Below are 16,096 nucleotides of genomic sequence, written 5' to 3' on the forward strand. Positions count from 1 at the left end.
CACGACGAGCTCCTGCACTTCAAAATTTACCATTCCCTTACACCTGGCCACCTGTTAACCCCCTTCAAAAGCAGGTAAAATGCAAAACTAGATGCATCCAGATTAGTCGTTGAGCAAACTTCCCAACACCTCACAATAATTTTTAAAATCCAGATTTTCCCCCTCCTGCGTGCCTTCAGCCAAAATTGTTACCTTTGGCTAAACTGAAGCAATAGCCTAATCGCGGAACCGCGCGAGCATCGGAAGCCGCCTTGCAATAACCTAAAAACAGCGGCTTCTGCGAACAGACACAGCCTGCGAAAGAAAGGACCGACCGGGTAAAGCACGTGAGCGCCCGCCAGAGGCCACGCCCACCTTTAACCCGTGAACTGACGCCGGCGCCTACGAGTTCAGTTCTACGGTGACGCATGCGCAGCGTGGAGGGGCCTGCGTTCTGTTGCCGCGGCTCCGGGGTCTCCCTTGGCGCTCCGGCTGGAGAAGGAGGAGAGGGTCGCGCGGGGAAGGAGGACGGTCGGCCCCGGCCCGCCTGAGGTACGCTCCCCTTCCCTGCGCCCGGCCAGGCCCGCGTGTGGCGTTCGGGGCCGGCCTCGTGGCTCGCCAGGCCCTCGCGCTGGAGCCGTGGCACCTCGCGCTTCTCTCCCCGGCTCTCTCGGTCCCCTTCAGCCGCGGCCCTTCCCTTGCTTGGCCGCGTCGTGGGGGTCCTTCCCCAGCTATGGTATTGGGGGGGGGGCAGGTAGCCCGCCCTTTCAAGCAGCGCAGTAGAGCCGCTTGAATGGAAGGACTTCCGCCCCACGTGCTGTCGCAGCAGGACTTTATTTATTCTTCAAGGCAGTTCAGAAAGAAAGACAGGCAGAGAAGAGGGCAGATGGATGGCCGCCTGTCATGGATGCTTTAGTTGAGGTTCTCGTATTGGAGGGGGTTGGACTAGATGACCCTTGGGAACCCCCTTCAACTCACTGATTCTATTAGCCTCGACCTTTGCTAACGGTCCTATGGGGATACCAGCAGTGTCCCCTACCGTCCAGGTTTGTTGTAACCCAGGGGTCAGCAGACTTTTTCAGCAGGGGACCGGTCCACTGTCCCTCAGACCTTGTGGGGGGCCGGACTGTATTTTGAAAAGAAAAAAAACGAACGAACTCCTAAGCCCCACAAAGAACTCAGAGATGCATTTTAAATAAAAGGGCACATTCTACTCATGTAAAAACACACTGATTCCTGGACCGTCCGCGGGCCAGACTTCGAAGGCGATTGGGATGGATCCGGCCCCTGGGCCTTGGGTTGCCTACCCATGTTGTAACCACTACAGAGAACTCTGGAGAAAAAAACTATGCAGTTGCCCAAGGCACAGCATAGATATGCCCTACACTGTTGGGATGTCACCTTGAAACAGTGATCTTTATAATTGCTACAGGGATGTGTCTTGTACAATGTACAGCAGTGAAAGCATGAATGCTTCATTACCCTTTTTAGTAACAGTTGGGAATATGTGCAGAGTATCCGTATGCTTTTCCTGGAGATGCACCTTTTTCCACTGCTTGCGCTACGTAAAATTTTGAATTTTCCACAATGTGAACCAGCATTAAGGTAGAGAACAAAGTGCGCCCCCACTTACATTGTGATAGTTCTGCTTTCTGGGGCATAAAGAGCAGGGCATTATCTGAATATTGAATGAAGGATTCAATCTTAAACACATTTACTTAAAGAATGAGTAACACCTCATTGAATAAAGTGGGACCTGCTTTTCAGTAAGCAGGCGTATGGTTGTGCTGTAAATCCCGCTTAATTCAGTGGCGGCGTTTATTTATAGACCACCCTTCAGTGCAAGGCTCCCAGGGCAGTGTACAGTATACAAAATTAAAACAGACAATAAAACACTACATAAAACAATATAAGTCACAGAAGTAGCACCAGTAAAATCCAGCAGAAGCCATGTCAACAACTACTATATAATCCTCAGGAAGGATACAGTCAAACCTCGGTTGTTGAACGTAATCCATTCCGGAAGCCCGTTCGGCTTCCAAAACATTTGACAACTGAGGCACAGCTTCTGATTGGTTGCAAGAGCTTCCTGCCCTCAAGTGGAAGCTGTGTCGGATGTTTGGCTTTCATAAACCGGAGCATTTACTTCTGAGTTTTCAGCGTTCAGGAACCAAAACGTTTGAGAATAGAGCCATTCGGGAACCAGGGTTTGACTGTAGAAGGTCTTCTCCCCAGTCACCATCTGCCTAACTTCAGATGATGGGTCTGAAGGGAGAATCCCAGATAAGGACTTTGGATAAGTCATGAGAGAGAAGGTGATCCTTCAGATTTGCTTCTATGCCACTGTATTTGTGTGATTCAGGGCATAAATTTATTTTTGTAAAAAAATGAATGAAAAGTGGTTGTATTATGAGGATGATGATTGTTGCATAGTCCGCATAGAAAATGCTTCTATTTAAATTATTTTCAATTATTTTTACAGGGGCAAGATGAGTTTGTTTGGGTCAACATCAGGGTTTGGAACTGGAGGTACCAGCATGTTTGGCAGCACAGCTACAGATAATCACAACCCTATGAAGGTATATAGCCCCACTTTGCATCTCTTTGTTTTCACCTTCACCTGACCCCCTTATCCATGCCACCTCCCTTTTTCGTGCAAACTCCTTCCCTCATAAAGACCACTCCCATGGCAACCTTCTGCATCTTCCTCCTCCTACACATTGCACCTACTACGCACCCTTTCCCCCTTCCATCCAGTTATGAAGCCATTATTCTGCAGCCTTTTCATAACCCCACTTTCATCTTCACTCCCATTCCCATGTCACCTGTCCCTCCTTTTTTGCAACCCCGCCTTGTGCCCACCGTTTTCACATTCACTCAGATTTGTCTTCCGTCCTCTCTTTATCAACTCTCCCTTGCACATAGGCCTCCTCTCCTCGTGTTCTGCAGCCCCCTTTTCGTGCACCCCCTGTGGTTATATATGCTGCTGTATATATAAGAGGAATAGGATTTTAAGAGCAAGCCTGTAAGCTAGCTTGTTCAGTTGGAAGAGGTTAAGTTTAATTGATGGATGTACATATATGGGTGTTTGCCTGTTAATAGAATACCCGTTGAGAATTGCTACTTTGAGCTGGGGACTTGATGTTCAAGATAGCACATGGTATCGGGAGTGAAATAAATTGGAAATAAATCCTCCAGTGGAAGCAGTGTAATGATATTCTCTTAGACATGTCTCCAGGCAGATATATTACTTCTAACTTTGATTTCTGTTCCAGGATATTGAAGTTACTTCACCACCTGATGACAGCATAGGCTGTTTAGCTTTCAGCCCACCAACATTGCCGGGGAATTTCCTCATTGCAGGATCATGGGCAAATGATGTAAGTAACAAATGAAAGTAGGTATTGAGGCATACCATGCACTTTGCCTGCACTATTCATACTGAATATGGGCAGCTGCTTCTTGCAGACAAAATGTGATAATCTTAATGTTTAAAGCAACTGTGTACCACTCTTTGAGACAAGTCTGTTGCAATATACTGACAGACTATAAAAAAGCATTAACAATTTAAATGTTGTTTTAAAAAATATTGGTTGCGTCCTGTTAACAAGGAACATCTCCTGTTATTGGAATAGAGACTAATGATGATTTATTTTGTATATGAATCACTTCCCATAAAACATTACAAAATAATTTAATTGTTAAAAACATTAACAATTTGATGAAAAATAGAGGTAGGAGTAGCATCTTAGCTTGCATTTCTCTGGACACACAGATGTTGACATAACATCCTTGTGTGCATTAATTGTTCACTCTTTTCTAATGGTACAATGTTATTATACATGTCTGCTCAGAAGTAAGTCCCATGGAGTTCACTGGGTCTTACTTCCAAGTAAGTGGATATTGCATTGCGGCCTCAAGGTATCCTGCTTTGGTTGGTGCATCTGTTGCAAATGAAGTTGTTTTAGAAGGCAAATTCTAAAATAATAGTCATGTTATACTGCAGTCTTATTCATACTTAATCAGCTTTTTTGAACAGTGGTAATTATTCCTGGGAGTAAGCATTCATAGGATTAGGTTTGCATCTATTGTAGCAAAAATAAAAGTCCTGTGGCACCTTAAAAGCAACAGATTTATTGATGCTTTCATAAAGCAGCGTCAGATCACCAGGAGGTTCTTTGGCCTAGTGTTTTCAAAACAGCTGAAAACCCCCCAATAATATTTAGAGTAATGTTGAGAATCATTGCAGCCCAGTGGCTAAGGTGGAAATCAAAAGCCTTAATTAAAAACCTAATGAAAGGGTTCTCACTACCTCCATTGTCTTGATGTAAAATGGAAAACTCACAAGACTTCAGGGTTGTTTTTGTTAGAATTCCTGCTCCATGATTGCAGTCATAGGATTGTTGTCTATCACGTGATGGTGTATGTTTTGACTCCACACAGTGGGAAGTGACAGAGACAGGATGTTGGTGTTACTGTGTTCCGTGAAGTGGGACTATTGTCCTTTGTTCTTTCTCTTTGCTGTCTGATGCTAGAGAAAGAGGGAGCTATGTTGCAGTGCTCCATGTGTGTTTATATGTAAATAAAGTAGATTAGCCAAAATGCTGAGTTGCTGAGGTCTGTTACGCAAGCTGCGAAGACTCTGCGGATCCCTAAGTGTGCTGGTGTCTGTTGGCATCGTTCGCTGTGATGTTCGGGCTGAAGAAAGCTTGAAGCTCCCGAACAAACGACCAGGAGGGAGAGAACATGCCAGTCGGGCATGTGTCTCTGCCAGGGTCCTACTCAAGTGTAGGACGAGCTCCTGACAGTTTTAAGGGCAAACAGTGTGAACAGCTGTACATTAAGAGTGATGTACAAATGAATCTTAATTTAAAATTATTCTGTCTCTTTACTTCAGGTTCGTTGTTGGGAAGTCCAGGATAATGGGCAGACAATTCCAAAAGCACAGCAGATGCACACAGGACCTGTGCTAGACGTTTGCTGGAGTGACGTACGTCCTTTTATTGCACAAGAAGTATTCTTAAAGATCTGTAATGTTTCTTTGGGAAATCTGAAGGCTATATAGCTGCTCCTTCAGTGGAGAAGGATAAACCTCTTTAGAATAACCTGCATTCATTAAATGGCATAATCCTGTCCTGAAAATTCTAATGTTCTTTTCTACAATATCAAGAGATCTATGCCCTTGATATGCTGTCACACTTGGACATGTATTTTTGAAACAGATAAAATACTATGGAACTTATATTTCCCACCCACACCTTCTCTTGTCATTATATAGGATGGGAGTAAAGTGTTTACAGCATCTTGTGATAAAACTGCCAAAATGTGGGATCTCAACAGCAACCAGGCAATACAAATTGCACAGGTATGATTTTTTTCATAGTCTTTTATAGAAAAGCTGAATAGAAGTGTATTTAAATGAAGTGCTATTCAGATAAATGTCAAGAGTTTTAATCCATCTTCATCAGAATGGGGAAGCTTTCTTACGCATGGTCTGCATTACCTTAATAGAAAGCTGTCGGTTCACATTCTAGTAGTGAGTAGGCTAAACTAAAAAGTGGGCCAAGCCCACACAACCTATTTCCCATGGAAATGGGGGTATATATTTAATTCTTAGTACACTCCAGGTTCACCTATCAATTTTCTCCATAGATGCTTCAAACAGAGCTTGTACGAAGATAGGAGAGAAAATCTGAACAGTACCCATTATATGCCCTAAGTTTTGCAAAAGGCAGAACTTTGCTCTAGCCTCCCATGCCTGTGTGAAATGGGGGGAAGTGCAAGAATGCTAATGTGATTAGTGTTTGCTTTGCATTGCTAACTGTGTCCATCAAAAGAGAAGGTAGAAGGTGAGACCAGGCTTGCTTGGCAAAAGAAGAAAAAGCAGCGGTCTTCATTCCAGTTATGTCTACCCCCACCCTAAAATGCATGACTGAGCCTTATTCTAGACATCTTTTAAAACCTCCTTGTCCTTTAGCATGAAGCTCCTGTAAAGACTGTCCATTGGATTAAAGCACCAAATTATAGCTGTGTGATGACTGGAAGCTGGGATAAAACTCTGAAGGTAAGATGTCGATATTTTGTTTGCATTAATGCTATTCTACATGTTTGAAAATGTTTTCAGCAGATTTTGCGTAGCATGTATTATGCAGAAAATTGTGAGTTCCGTGTTTTGTTTTGTTTGTAGCATTATTGTAGCAACAATTGTATGCATGTTTACTTAGAAGCAAGCCCTGCTGCATTCAGTGGGCCTTTCTTCCAAATAAGTGTGCCCAACATTTCTGCTTGAGGGTGTGAGGTATGAACTGGAAGCGCTTGGTTGTAATCTGTGTGAGGCCATGAGCTCCCTCAACAAATGGCTGTTAAAGGGTCCACTTGCTCTACACCTTTGGTGCCCTAGTTTGTATCATAGGAGTAATCCCAGTTCCTCCCTTAAAAGGTTGCTCTAAGAATGATAAAGAATGCAAGCCGGCTATACAGTGCTTGTTTATATAGTAGTATCTGTTATTAGTATGACTTCAGTGTGTAAAAGCGCACTGAAATGCTTTGAGTAAAGTCACTATTATTTCAGCTTTCAAAGATTGGGACAGACCCCATACACTCAGTTCACCATTGAGACCGTCTTTGAACCAAAGCCCCTCACCCCATTCATCGTTGTATTGACTTGCAATACACAGGCTTTCCAAAACCAGCCTTAGTTAAGGACATGGAGACAGCATAGTCTTGTTTTGCTAAGATATGATTATGTGTGTAACATATCCTTATGTGTGGGATTGTTGATGTTTTTCATTTTTCAGTTCTGGGACACCCGATCACCCACGCCAATGATGACCCTGCAGTTGCCTGAGCGGTGCTACTGTGCTGATGTAGTAAGTAAGAGATCTTTTGGCGTGTGTTTGCATGAAAACATGCTGTCGTTTGCCATTTGTTTAGTTGTCTTTCTACCACAGTAATTAACAGGCTGAGTTTGTATTAAGTGTTGCCGTTACCATTTTAGGCAAGTGCTTTTACTGTTCGTTTTGACTTTATGTAAATTTTGATTCAGATGATAATTTAAAAGTTTTATTTTCTACTTTTTACTTTAATTCATCTTGTTTCAGGTATACCCCATGGCTGTTGTAGCTACTGCAGAGAGAGGCTTAATAGTTTATCAGTTAGAGAATCAGCCTTCTGAATTTAGAAGAATAGACTCTCCACTTAAGCATCAGGTAATAATTAAACTTGAGTTAACTTGTCTTGATTTATAGGAAGTTGGCCTTCTTTAAGTTGTGCCTAAATCAATACTTTTAAAAATAGTTTGTTTACATAAATAACTGTCATTATCACTACTGGTATCTTAAATTTTATTCTTAGCTGTTCTTTTGAGAGGGATAAGAATCAAAACTGGTTGGAAGAATAGCTTATTAGAAGAACCCCCCAAAATGACTTTGCCAGCATATATCTTATTGCAAGGAATTTAAACTTGATAATCTAGAATTCAAAAATGCTATTTCAAGTGTTTAAGAGAACTTGAGCTTACACATATGGAATCGTAAAACACTCTTTTCTTTGGCACGCAGAGCTCCATGCCATAATGCAAATCACTTTGAAAATTTCTTCAGTTTCTGAAAAGGTTTGTCTTATGGCATGGTGGGCTACCGTTTGAGAAACCCAAAGTGAGTTACTTGAAACTTGGCCCTCATCCTCTGAGTGCAGCCAGAAATTGACGCCTGAGAAATAACTACTTTCCAAAGGTCCTTGTATATTTGGACCTGTTCTTCCCATTGGGATTTGAACCATACACAATTCTTTGGCAAAATCTTTAAAAATCCTGTAAGAGTTCTCCTAATAAGTAAATGCTCTGTGTGCTCTTAACTATTCAGTAGCTTTCATGTTGCATTGTCCCTGCTAACGCTTTAGGCTTGTTTGCTAGCCGACTGAAGTTGCAATCCTGTATACACTTATGTGGGAATAAGTCCTATTCACCTTAGTGGGATTTGCTTTGGAGTAGACATGTATAAGATGGTGCCATAAAACCCAACCTCTATCCCCCATTTAGCATCGCTGTGTTGCTATCTTTAAAGACAAAGTGAACAAGCCAACAGGGTTTGCCCTTGGAAGCATCGAAGGAAGAGTAGCCATTCATTACATTAACCCACCAAATCCGTAAGTACCTTGAAATGGGCTGCAAGCTGCCCACTTAGGCTTGCATGGAACATGGGCTTGTAGAAGTAGGCAATCTGTTGCGTGCAATGTGAAATGACAAACTTAAACGCTTTTTTTTCTTCCAGTGCCAAAGACAACTTCACCTTCAAATGTCATCGTTCCAATGGCACAAACACATCTGCACCTCAGGATATCTATGCTGTAAGTATTTCGCACGACATGCAGTAAGGATCCTCCAGGGCTGTTGAAAGTTATCCAGACCAAGTATAGATATGATGTCAAATCTGGAGTCTTCGTTCTTTGACATTTTGTCCCTAAAGAGAAATTTCGCTTCTGTCTAAAGGCAGAAAACTGACATCTGTAACAATCAGAATGTGAGTCGCTGAAGAATTTGTGCCTGCTACGTTTTCAACCCGATTTTTTTTTTTTATTCCAGTAAAATACGTTCTTGAGTGAAGAAAATGATATTTCCCCATGCCCTTGGGACAGATGGTCAGATACTTCTCTATATAATAGCCAGTTTCCAATATTCTCTCCTAGTGTTTTATTCGGCTTTAGCATGTTTAGTAACTGGAACTTAGAGCTGCAGATTCCATTGAGTTAACTAGGACAAAGCAAATGGGACCCGGTTTGGGAAACATTTTGGAGGGATAAACCCCCCTCCCCCCAAATATTGGGATTACCAGGCCATGGATATCCCTTGAGTGTATATCTTGATTTTCTACCATAAGATCTAATGACACACACACCTTTTGTTTCCATGGGAGAAAACTTAAAATTGCACGTGGCGGTGTTGGGCCCAAAACCTGCCCCCCCCACCCCTAAAACTGGGTGTCCTAGTCACTTTTGGCAGACGCCATGGGAACAGAGACCAGTATTCATCTTATGCAGCTCTAGCAGATGTCAGCGGAGGGAAAACTTGTTTCTGGTAGTTCTCCCCACCTTTACCGAAACAAGGAGCCAGATTCTGTAGCATAGGCAGTGAGAGAGCTTCTGGCTTGGAAAGAGGGAAGCATGCCTTGCCCCTCTTTCTGGGCCTGGAGGCTATGGATGTTGGGGATAACAGCCGGTAGGGCCAGCTTTAAAAAAGCAGTTCAGACTCCACCTTGTGCTTAGTGTAGTGGGGTGGGTGAGGAAGGACCGAAGAACAACAGTTCATCTCCTTTCCTCCTCCAGTCCTTCCCCGTGACCATTGCCTTTGTGAGCAGAGCTAGTTGTAGTGTCTGGTTTGCTTCAGTGGTATAAAACTGGGAGGTGGGGGAAGGGTGATAAAGTGTTTTGGGGAAATATTGGAAACTGTCAAGTAATAGACCTTTTTTATTATTATTAACATGAATGAACTTTGTTGTTTTGGTCTGAAATGACTAAAAAAGCTTGCGATAACTTTTTTTAAAAATACATCATTTGCTTCCTTTCCAAAGTGTGTTGGTTCAGCTGTTAACTTTCAAACTGATTAAACTTTTGTTCACTTTTGAAACTGGTGTTTGAATGTGAATATTTTCCTCTTCCTTCCTCATCCCTCTTTTGCTATCATGTCTCTTAGGTTATAAGCCCGAGAGCGCAAACTGATACTGTGTAAGTCACTCGAAATGTTTTCCAAAGAGTGGCGTGAAAATGCTTAAATTAAATTTTAAATGATTACTTTGAAGGTTAATGGGATCGCCTTTCACCCTGCCCACGGCACCCTTGCAACCGTAGGATCTGATGGCAGATTCAGCTTTTGGGATAAAGATGCACGGACGAAGCTAAAAACCTCAGAACAGCTGGACCAGCCAATATCTGCTTGCTCCTTCAACCACAACGGCAATATATTTGCATATGCGTCTAGTTACGATTGGTCAAAGGTGAGTTGGCTGAAACGTAAAGAGAGCATCTTTTAGTAGATGTCGTTGGAGAAATTCGGCATCTCAGTTAAACTGAAATACAGTGGTACCTCGGGTTAAGAACTTAATTCGTTCTGGGGGTCTGTTCTTAACCTGAAACCGTTCTTAACCTGAAACCGTTCTTAACCTGAAGCACCACTTTAGCTAATGGGGCCTCCTGCTGCTGCACTGCCGGAGCACGATTTCTGTTCTCATCCTGAAGCAAAGTTCTTAACCCGAGGTACTACTTCTGGGTTAGCGGAGTCTGTAGCCTGAAGCGTCTGTAACGCGAGGTACCACTGTATCTAGAAAGAGAAGGCAACACATCTAGTATTGTGGCACAATATCCGAATGCAGCCAGAGCCCCACTTACTTGTAAGATGTTAAATAAAATACTTGGTTAAGGTTTAATTTGTTACTGCTGTGTAATACAACTGTATTTAACCATTTTTGCAGGGGCATGAATTCTATAATCCGCAAAAGAAGAACTATATATTTCTGCGCAATGCTGCTGAAGAGTTAAAACCCAGAAATAAGAAGTAGTGAGTATAATTCAGACCACCCTTGTAGCACTGCTTTCTTGCCACGTGCCCCCTCCTCATTGATCTCTTTCCAGTTGTTTGTCTTGGATTGGTAACCCTTAGCAGGGGTCTCTGTGACGGTTACCAAAGTACATTCTTATGGGCTGGAAAAGTACCCTTTGACTAGTGTGTTCCACGCTGCCCAGGAATGCCTGACATTTGCATGAAGACTTGCCAGTTTTCTTAATAGTAGCAAAATCCCTGCACTGGACCAAGAAACAGTTGTTGCATCCTAAGTACTTGCCAATATTTTATGAATACTACAGAAAAAGTGTGCTTTGCAATAATTCTCAGCAAACCTTTTTTTCTTACCGGATTGAGAATTGGGGGCTAATGAGTGTTGGGGAAAGTCAGTTTTTGTGATTTTAGATTCTTCTGAAGTTTTCTTTTTCATAGAATTGTAAATTTAATATTAATCTGCTGCCAATGTGTACCCTTTTTTTGGTCTTAGACATATTTTTCTACTCATGTAAGCGGGCTATGTACTGAAGGCAAAAAAAATCCCGGAATAAACCCAAATTAAGTTTTGATGCATTCTAGGAATGATTCTGTTCTGATTTCGCTGCAAACTGTGCCTAGGTTGTGGTTTTGAGATGTGGGTGACTCACTAGGGGGCTAGAGTTGCATAGCACAAGCCCTCTCTTGGGATACATTAACATTCAACAGTGGATAAGGTGACTACAGACCCAGGGACTCTGTGTCATGTAGAAATACTGTTGTGCCTGTAATTCCGTGAACTCTTGCCTGGTCATTGGGTGCAAGATAGCGGGCGAACAATACGATGTCTCTGCATTGCTCTGTGCCCATGTCTGCAGTAGCAAGAAAAAGAAAGGGCCTTATCATAGCTAAAAGAACAGTTTCATATACACGTGCCACATAATAGGACCACTTCTGTGCCCTAATCTGTGTCTTTAAAAAGCTGCAGATGCAGCTATTTCCAAGTGTCGCCTCAAGTAGAGAAAGCATTCCTAACTCCACTGATATTGCATAGCGCTAGGCGGATAAACCTCATTGGAACACAACTAAGTAGAAATGGTGCAGAGGCTTATGTAATGTGCATCTAGTCCAGGCTTATTCACATTGGGGAATCTGCTGTTCAAAATGTCAAAGGATTTTCTTACAAAAAGCTTGATGCCGATTTCCGTTTTATAATGAATGGAAGGGGGGGGCTGAATTTGTATACAAATACGCTTCTGTCAGAATTTTTTCTGTAAGCACATATGTTGTAAAACGCACTATGATTTAAATAAAACTGTTTTGAATTTGAACCAAACCTTATGTAAGTACTTCAGTTGTCAGCGCTGGTGAACTGAGGGATCAGAGGCAAAATATTTAAAACCACTCTTATTAAATGATTTCGTGGAATCTCAACCAGTCTCTTGTTTTGTATTGTTCACAAATTAATGTCTGCTGCTGAGCTAAAGAATTCAGTGGCCAACTCTCACTCTGATGTGCAAGTGAAAGGCCTGTTCTTTTTCAATAGTTTTTGTTTGGCAGCTGAATGTCCTTTTCATGGACAGGAACATAGGGAGCTGTTGAACTATTTGGCCGCCTAGCCCAGTATTCCCTATTCTGGCTGGCAGTGTCTCTCAGGGCTTTGCAACAGAAAGGCTTTTCTGAGTCCTTCTACCAGAGGTCCTTTTAAATGGAGAGCCATTTGAGTTGAACCCGGGACCTTAAAGCACATGCTCTAAGTGTGAGCTATGATGGTTCCATTATGGTACAGATAGCCTGAATTCAAGAACAAAAAATAGGTTCTATGGAATCTCTGATCAAAAGGGCCACTTTCCACAAAATGCAAGGATGCATGAAAACCATTTGACCAATACCTTGCTTAAAAGGTTCTTAACCTCAACATGGGCTTCTTCAAATACTGGCAATAGTTTCCTATAGGGCCATTTATCACGTGTCTGCCAATTCTATATGTGAAGGTCCTGGGGAACCAGCATCCATGCGACAAGATTATACCCTGCATTTTGTATAACCAGCCCAGAATTGTCTGCTCTGAAGGCCTTGGAAATGCATGTTGCTTATGTATAGCTGTATTTACAATGGCAGTGTGGTATACACCCAGTACTTTGGATGCAACTACAGTACAGAATAGCCAGTAAATAAGATAGCATTGAACATCTCAAGAGGTGAAACTGATACAGAATTAAAAGCTTCCAGTGCCAAATTCATTACTTTGACTATCAGCTCAATCTTTTCCTCAAGGCAAGCTCCTCTTGTGCTGCTTCTAGTTGTCATGTACAGTTAACTTTTAGCTGCTAGCAGTTCATGCCTTCTTTGGTAGGGCTGGGTGTGTGGGGTTTTTTTTAGCGTTCGTGTGCTGCTGAACTGCAAATGGACTATTGCAGACTTAATGTTTATCCTTTCTGATTATAAAAGCAACATCTTTCATTTTGCAGTTAAATCTTGTGGAGGTCAGAAGCCCTAGCAGGTAACAACGGTGTGTGTACGTGTGTGACCTGTGCAGAGCAAATATTCCCTGGCTTCACCTGAGCTATCGCCTGCTTATCTGTGTAGTAAATTGAGCATAGTATATATTTCCCTTTTTTAGTGAGTGGCGTGGCAATTTAGTGAAACCCCACGATCGACACATGCAGCATTGATGTTCCTTCCAAAATGGTTGGTGAAGTTTCAGGAGCAAACTGGTTTTTACTCTGTAATTCTGGCTTGCTTTTGCAAGAAAGCTTAGCATTATGTTTGTATTATGCAGTTTTAAGCATCCTGCTTATTTGCTAGACTGACTACATTTGGTGAGATGGTTGCTGTTTTCTCATAGGGCACTCGCGTGGTGATTTATATTGACATTCAGATATGAATCAGTCCTTTACTTCCTTTTTGTGTATCTGAACCCAGGTCTGTGCCTGATAAAGCAACTTATTTACAGCCACTCTGCAAATCCATACTGAAAGGGGAACTTGGAACAGATCCAGATCTTCCTTTCTTATTACCACCCTCTTTGTTTTTATCCTTGGGAGCAAGTTATGAGTATAGCGTAGGAACCCGATAGAGCTGAAATGATAAACTTGGTTCCCCAAAGACCTTTATAACAAGGTAGCAGGCTGCTATTTTCGTATGAGTTTTAGTTGATTATATGAGCACATTCCTTCAGAAATGCCCTCATTCAGGAATCTATATTCTGTTTACCTTTTGATGCACCTGCAGGGAGTATCACTTGCATTACGTTTCTGTGCTTTGTGTGTGAGGAGAACAATTTGAGGGCAAGTCCAGAGTTAAGTAGAGTTTGATTGCCTTTTTACGTATGCTGTTAGAGGATTTTGTGCATTAGCTGACGTAGCTTTCTGAAAATAAGTGTCTTGGCTTTATGGATGAGGCAGAAAATGAGAGTGGATTCTTCCTGTAGCCTTCATAGTTATTTTGAGATGAAAGTGATAAAACTAGGAGTGGACTGATTTAAATTGAAGTTTTAAATCAAGTTTCCCATTTGCACACCAGATATTTCATATAAAAAATAGTTATCACTGAAAGCTTGATTTATAACTAAATAAGGTTCTTAAGCTATATTGAAGGGTCTATATTGCTGTTTTTTAAAAAAATTACAGCATTTGTGTTTTAGCAAATGGGTACAGAATACATTGCTTATTTATGATATGTCCATGTTGTCCCAAAACCAAATTTCTGAGCGCAGCTACTAGTTCTCAGCTATTTAGCAACATCTCCATCTTGCTGTAAAAGATTCTGGAATTTATTCTGCAGTACGTGCTGAGTTCATGCAGGACACTGCCCAGGCCTATTGAACATCAACATTGCCCCCCACATCAATCAATACTCCTATCATTCCCATGGAACTCCAGATTTCAGGGAGAAGATCACTTGAAATGTCAACCTATATTTCAGGAAAGTTGTTCTCTGTCGTGCATCTTCTTAAGGAACTGGCTTCAAAAAGAGCTGTAGAATTTTCCCAAACACAGCATGAAAACCACTAAAATAAGAAATATCCTAAAGAATCAAACATATAGGAGTCAGTCCCTATACAGTAGGGAAGATTAGCCTGTGGCTAATAAATTTATTTATTTTGTAAAATAAATTGAGTTGTTAAGGTTCTAAATGCAGCAAATAAACAATAAGTTCATGTAGCATCCCTGGCATAGCCAGAAGCAGAGAAGGAAAGTGAGTAAGGGAAGGTAGGAACTGCCAGCCCCTTTTGCCATCCTGTTAAACCAAAGTGTTTGAATTAGCAGCATGGTGTGGCTCAGTCTGTCTGCAAAGTTATTTCTAAGCCCTACAGGCTTGTTAGTGCTTCCTTTAAAAAACCAAAACAGCGGCACTGTTGTTCACCTTTGTGCTAGGATTTATGCTGTAAAATGTTATTTCCCCCCTGTCTCCTTTCCAGTGTTTCAGTAGAAATCTTATCCATACACAACTCTTCAGGGCTGTCATGCTCCTTGAGTGTTTGCTTGGACACTAGTGGAACAAGGTTGAATGAATTAGCCTCTGGAGTGCCTCCCTATTCTCTTTGTAATCTAAGCTCTTTGAAGGGCTGGAGTTGAGTTTTATAAATAAGCACCCTTATGAGTCCTCTTGTTCTTTTTTTGTTTTGAAGGTACCACAGGAACTTCAACTGAGGAAGGTGTCTCTCTATCCAGAAGTTAGCTAGCCTTGCTTGCCAGTTGGGCTTCTTCCTTGTGTCATCTTACCTGTAGCAGCCAAAATGCTTAAACTATACTGCTGGGTTTTTATTTTTCTTCTCCTCCTAAACCTTTTTATCGATATGTTTTTTGTTCTGTGGGAACTGCCTCTGGTTCTCCTTAAACTCTCCTCCTATGGGTTGACCTATGTCAACGTTTCTACCCACTTCTACAAGGGCGTATTTTTGAGTCAACTTGCATAGGATTGCACAGTAATGGCACATGATACTACTAGCAGAGGCTTTAAACTGAGCTATAGAACATTAACAGGCAGACAATCACCTGTAGCTTAAAAATGTGTACCCAAAGGCTCACACAGCTGAACAACGGGTGCAAAATTGTATCATCTGCCTTCTCCATCCTTGCCAAGAACAAAACAGTCTCCAGTTTGTTTCCCTAGCTCTGTAGTTTCCCAGGCACCTTGAAAAATTCATTGGAGGCTTAGCAAGGGGCTTCCTTCCATGATCAGTAAAGGTGTAAAAGCATCCTTATCCCTGACATAGTCTGAGGGTGCATGATGATCCCGTTCTGATCAGTGCCTGCATGAATAGGAGACTGCTTGAGAACCTCATGTGCATCACCTTGATGGGAAAAATGTGAGATGTAAATACAGTATGTTAAAGAGATGAACAATGGTCTGCCCAGGACTACTGCTGTTCCCCTGCAATGTGCACATAGAAACACCTGTATTGCATAATGAACTTTTCATGTGATGGTGAGGATCAGTGGTTCCAGCAAGCACCCTACATGAAGTGAAGTAAGAAAGCAGAGCTAGCTAGTTAATCTGAAGAAGGCTCCCTACTTGCAGAATGCCTGGAGGCTTGCCATCCCTAGTGTCTCCCTCTTCCCCTACCCCTCCCTTCGCCAAAAATAA

General features: G+C 42.1%; 1 protein-coding gene across 1 annotated transcript; it reads left to right on the forward strand.

Moving 5' to 3' along the window:
* The first annotated feature begins 380 nt into the window (after nt 1–380).
* Nucleotides 381–11,938, forward strand: RAE1 (ribonucleic acid export 1). The gene is made up of 12 exons (XM_028735276.2): nt 381–531; nt 2,462–2,558; nt 3,255–3,359; nt 4,877–4,969; nt 5,258–5,344; nt 5,957–6,043; nt 6,777–6,848; nt 7,080–7,187; nt 8,018–8,124; nt 8,250–8,325; nt 9,774–9,968; nt 10,443–11,938. Exons 2-12 carry the CDS (start codon nt 2,469–2,471, stop codon nt 10,527–10,529), a joined length of 1,107 nt encoding a protein of 368 aa, XP_028591109.1. The 5' UTR covers nt 381–531; nt 2,462–2,468; the 3' UTR covers nt 10,530–11,938.
* The last annotated feature ends 4,158 nt before the right edge of the window (nt 11,939–16,096 follow it).

The sequence above is a fragment of the Podarcis muralis genome, chromosome 5 (assembly GCF_964188315.1).
Source record: "Podarcis muralis chromosome 5, rPodMur119.hap1.1, whole genome shotgun sequence".
NCBI classification, from domain to species: Eukaryota; Metazoa; Chordata; class Lepidosauria; order Squamata; family Lacertidae; genus Podarcis; species Podarcis muralis.

Excerpts from the sequence above, each read along its gene's own strand:
- RAE1 (XM_028735276.2), top strand. The coding sequence starts at position 2,469 with ATGAGTTTGTTTGGGTCAACATCAGGGTTTGGAACTGGAGGTACCAGC. Across the intron at positions 8,326-9,773 it reads CACCTCAGGATATCTATGCT|GTTAATGGGATCGCCTTTCA; the intron begins GTAAGTATTTCG and ends ATTACTTTGAAG. Across the intron at positions 9,969-10,442 it reads CTAGTTACGATTGGTCAAAG|GGGCATGAATTCTATAATCC; the intron begins GTGAGTTGGCTG and ends CCATTTTTGCAG.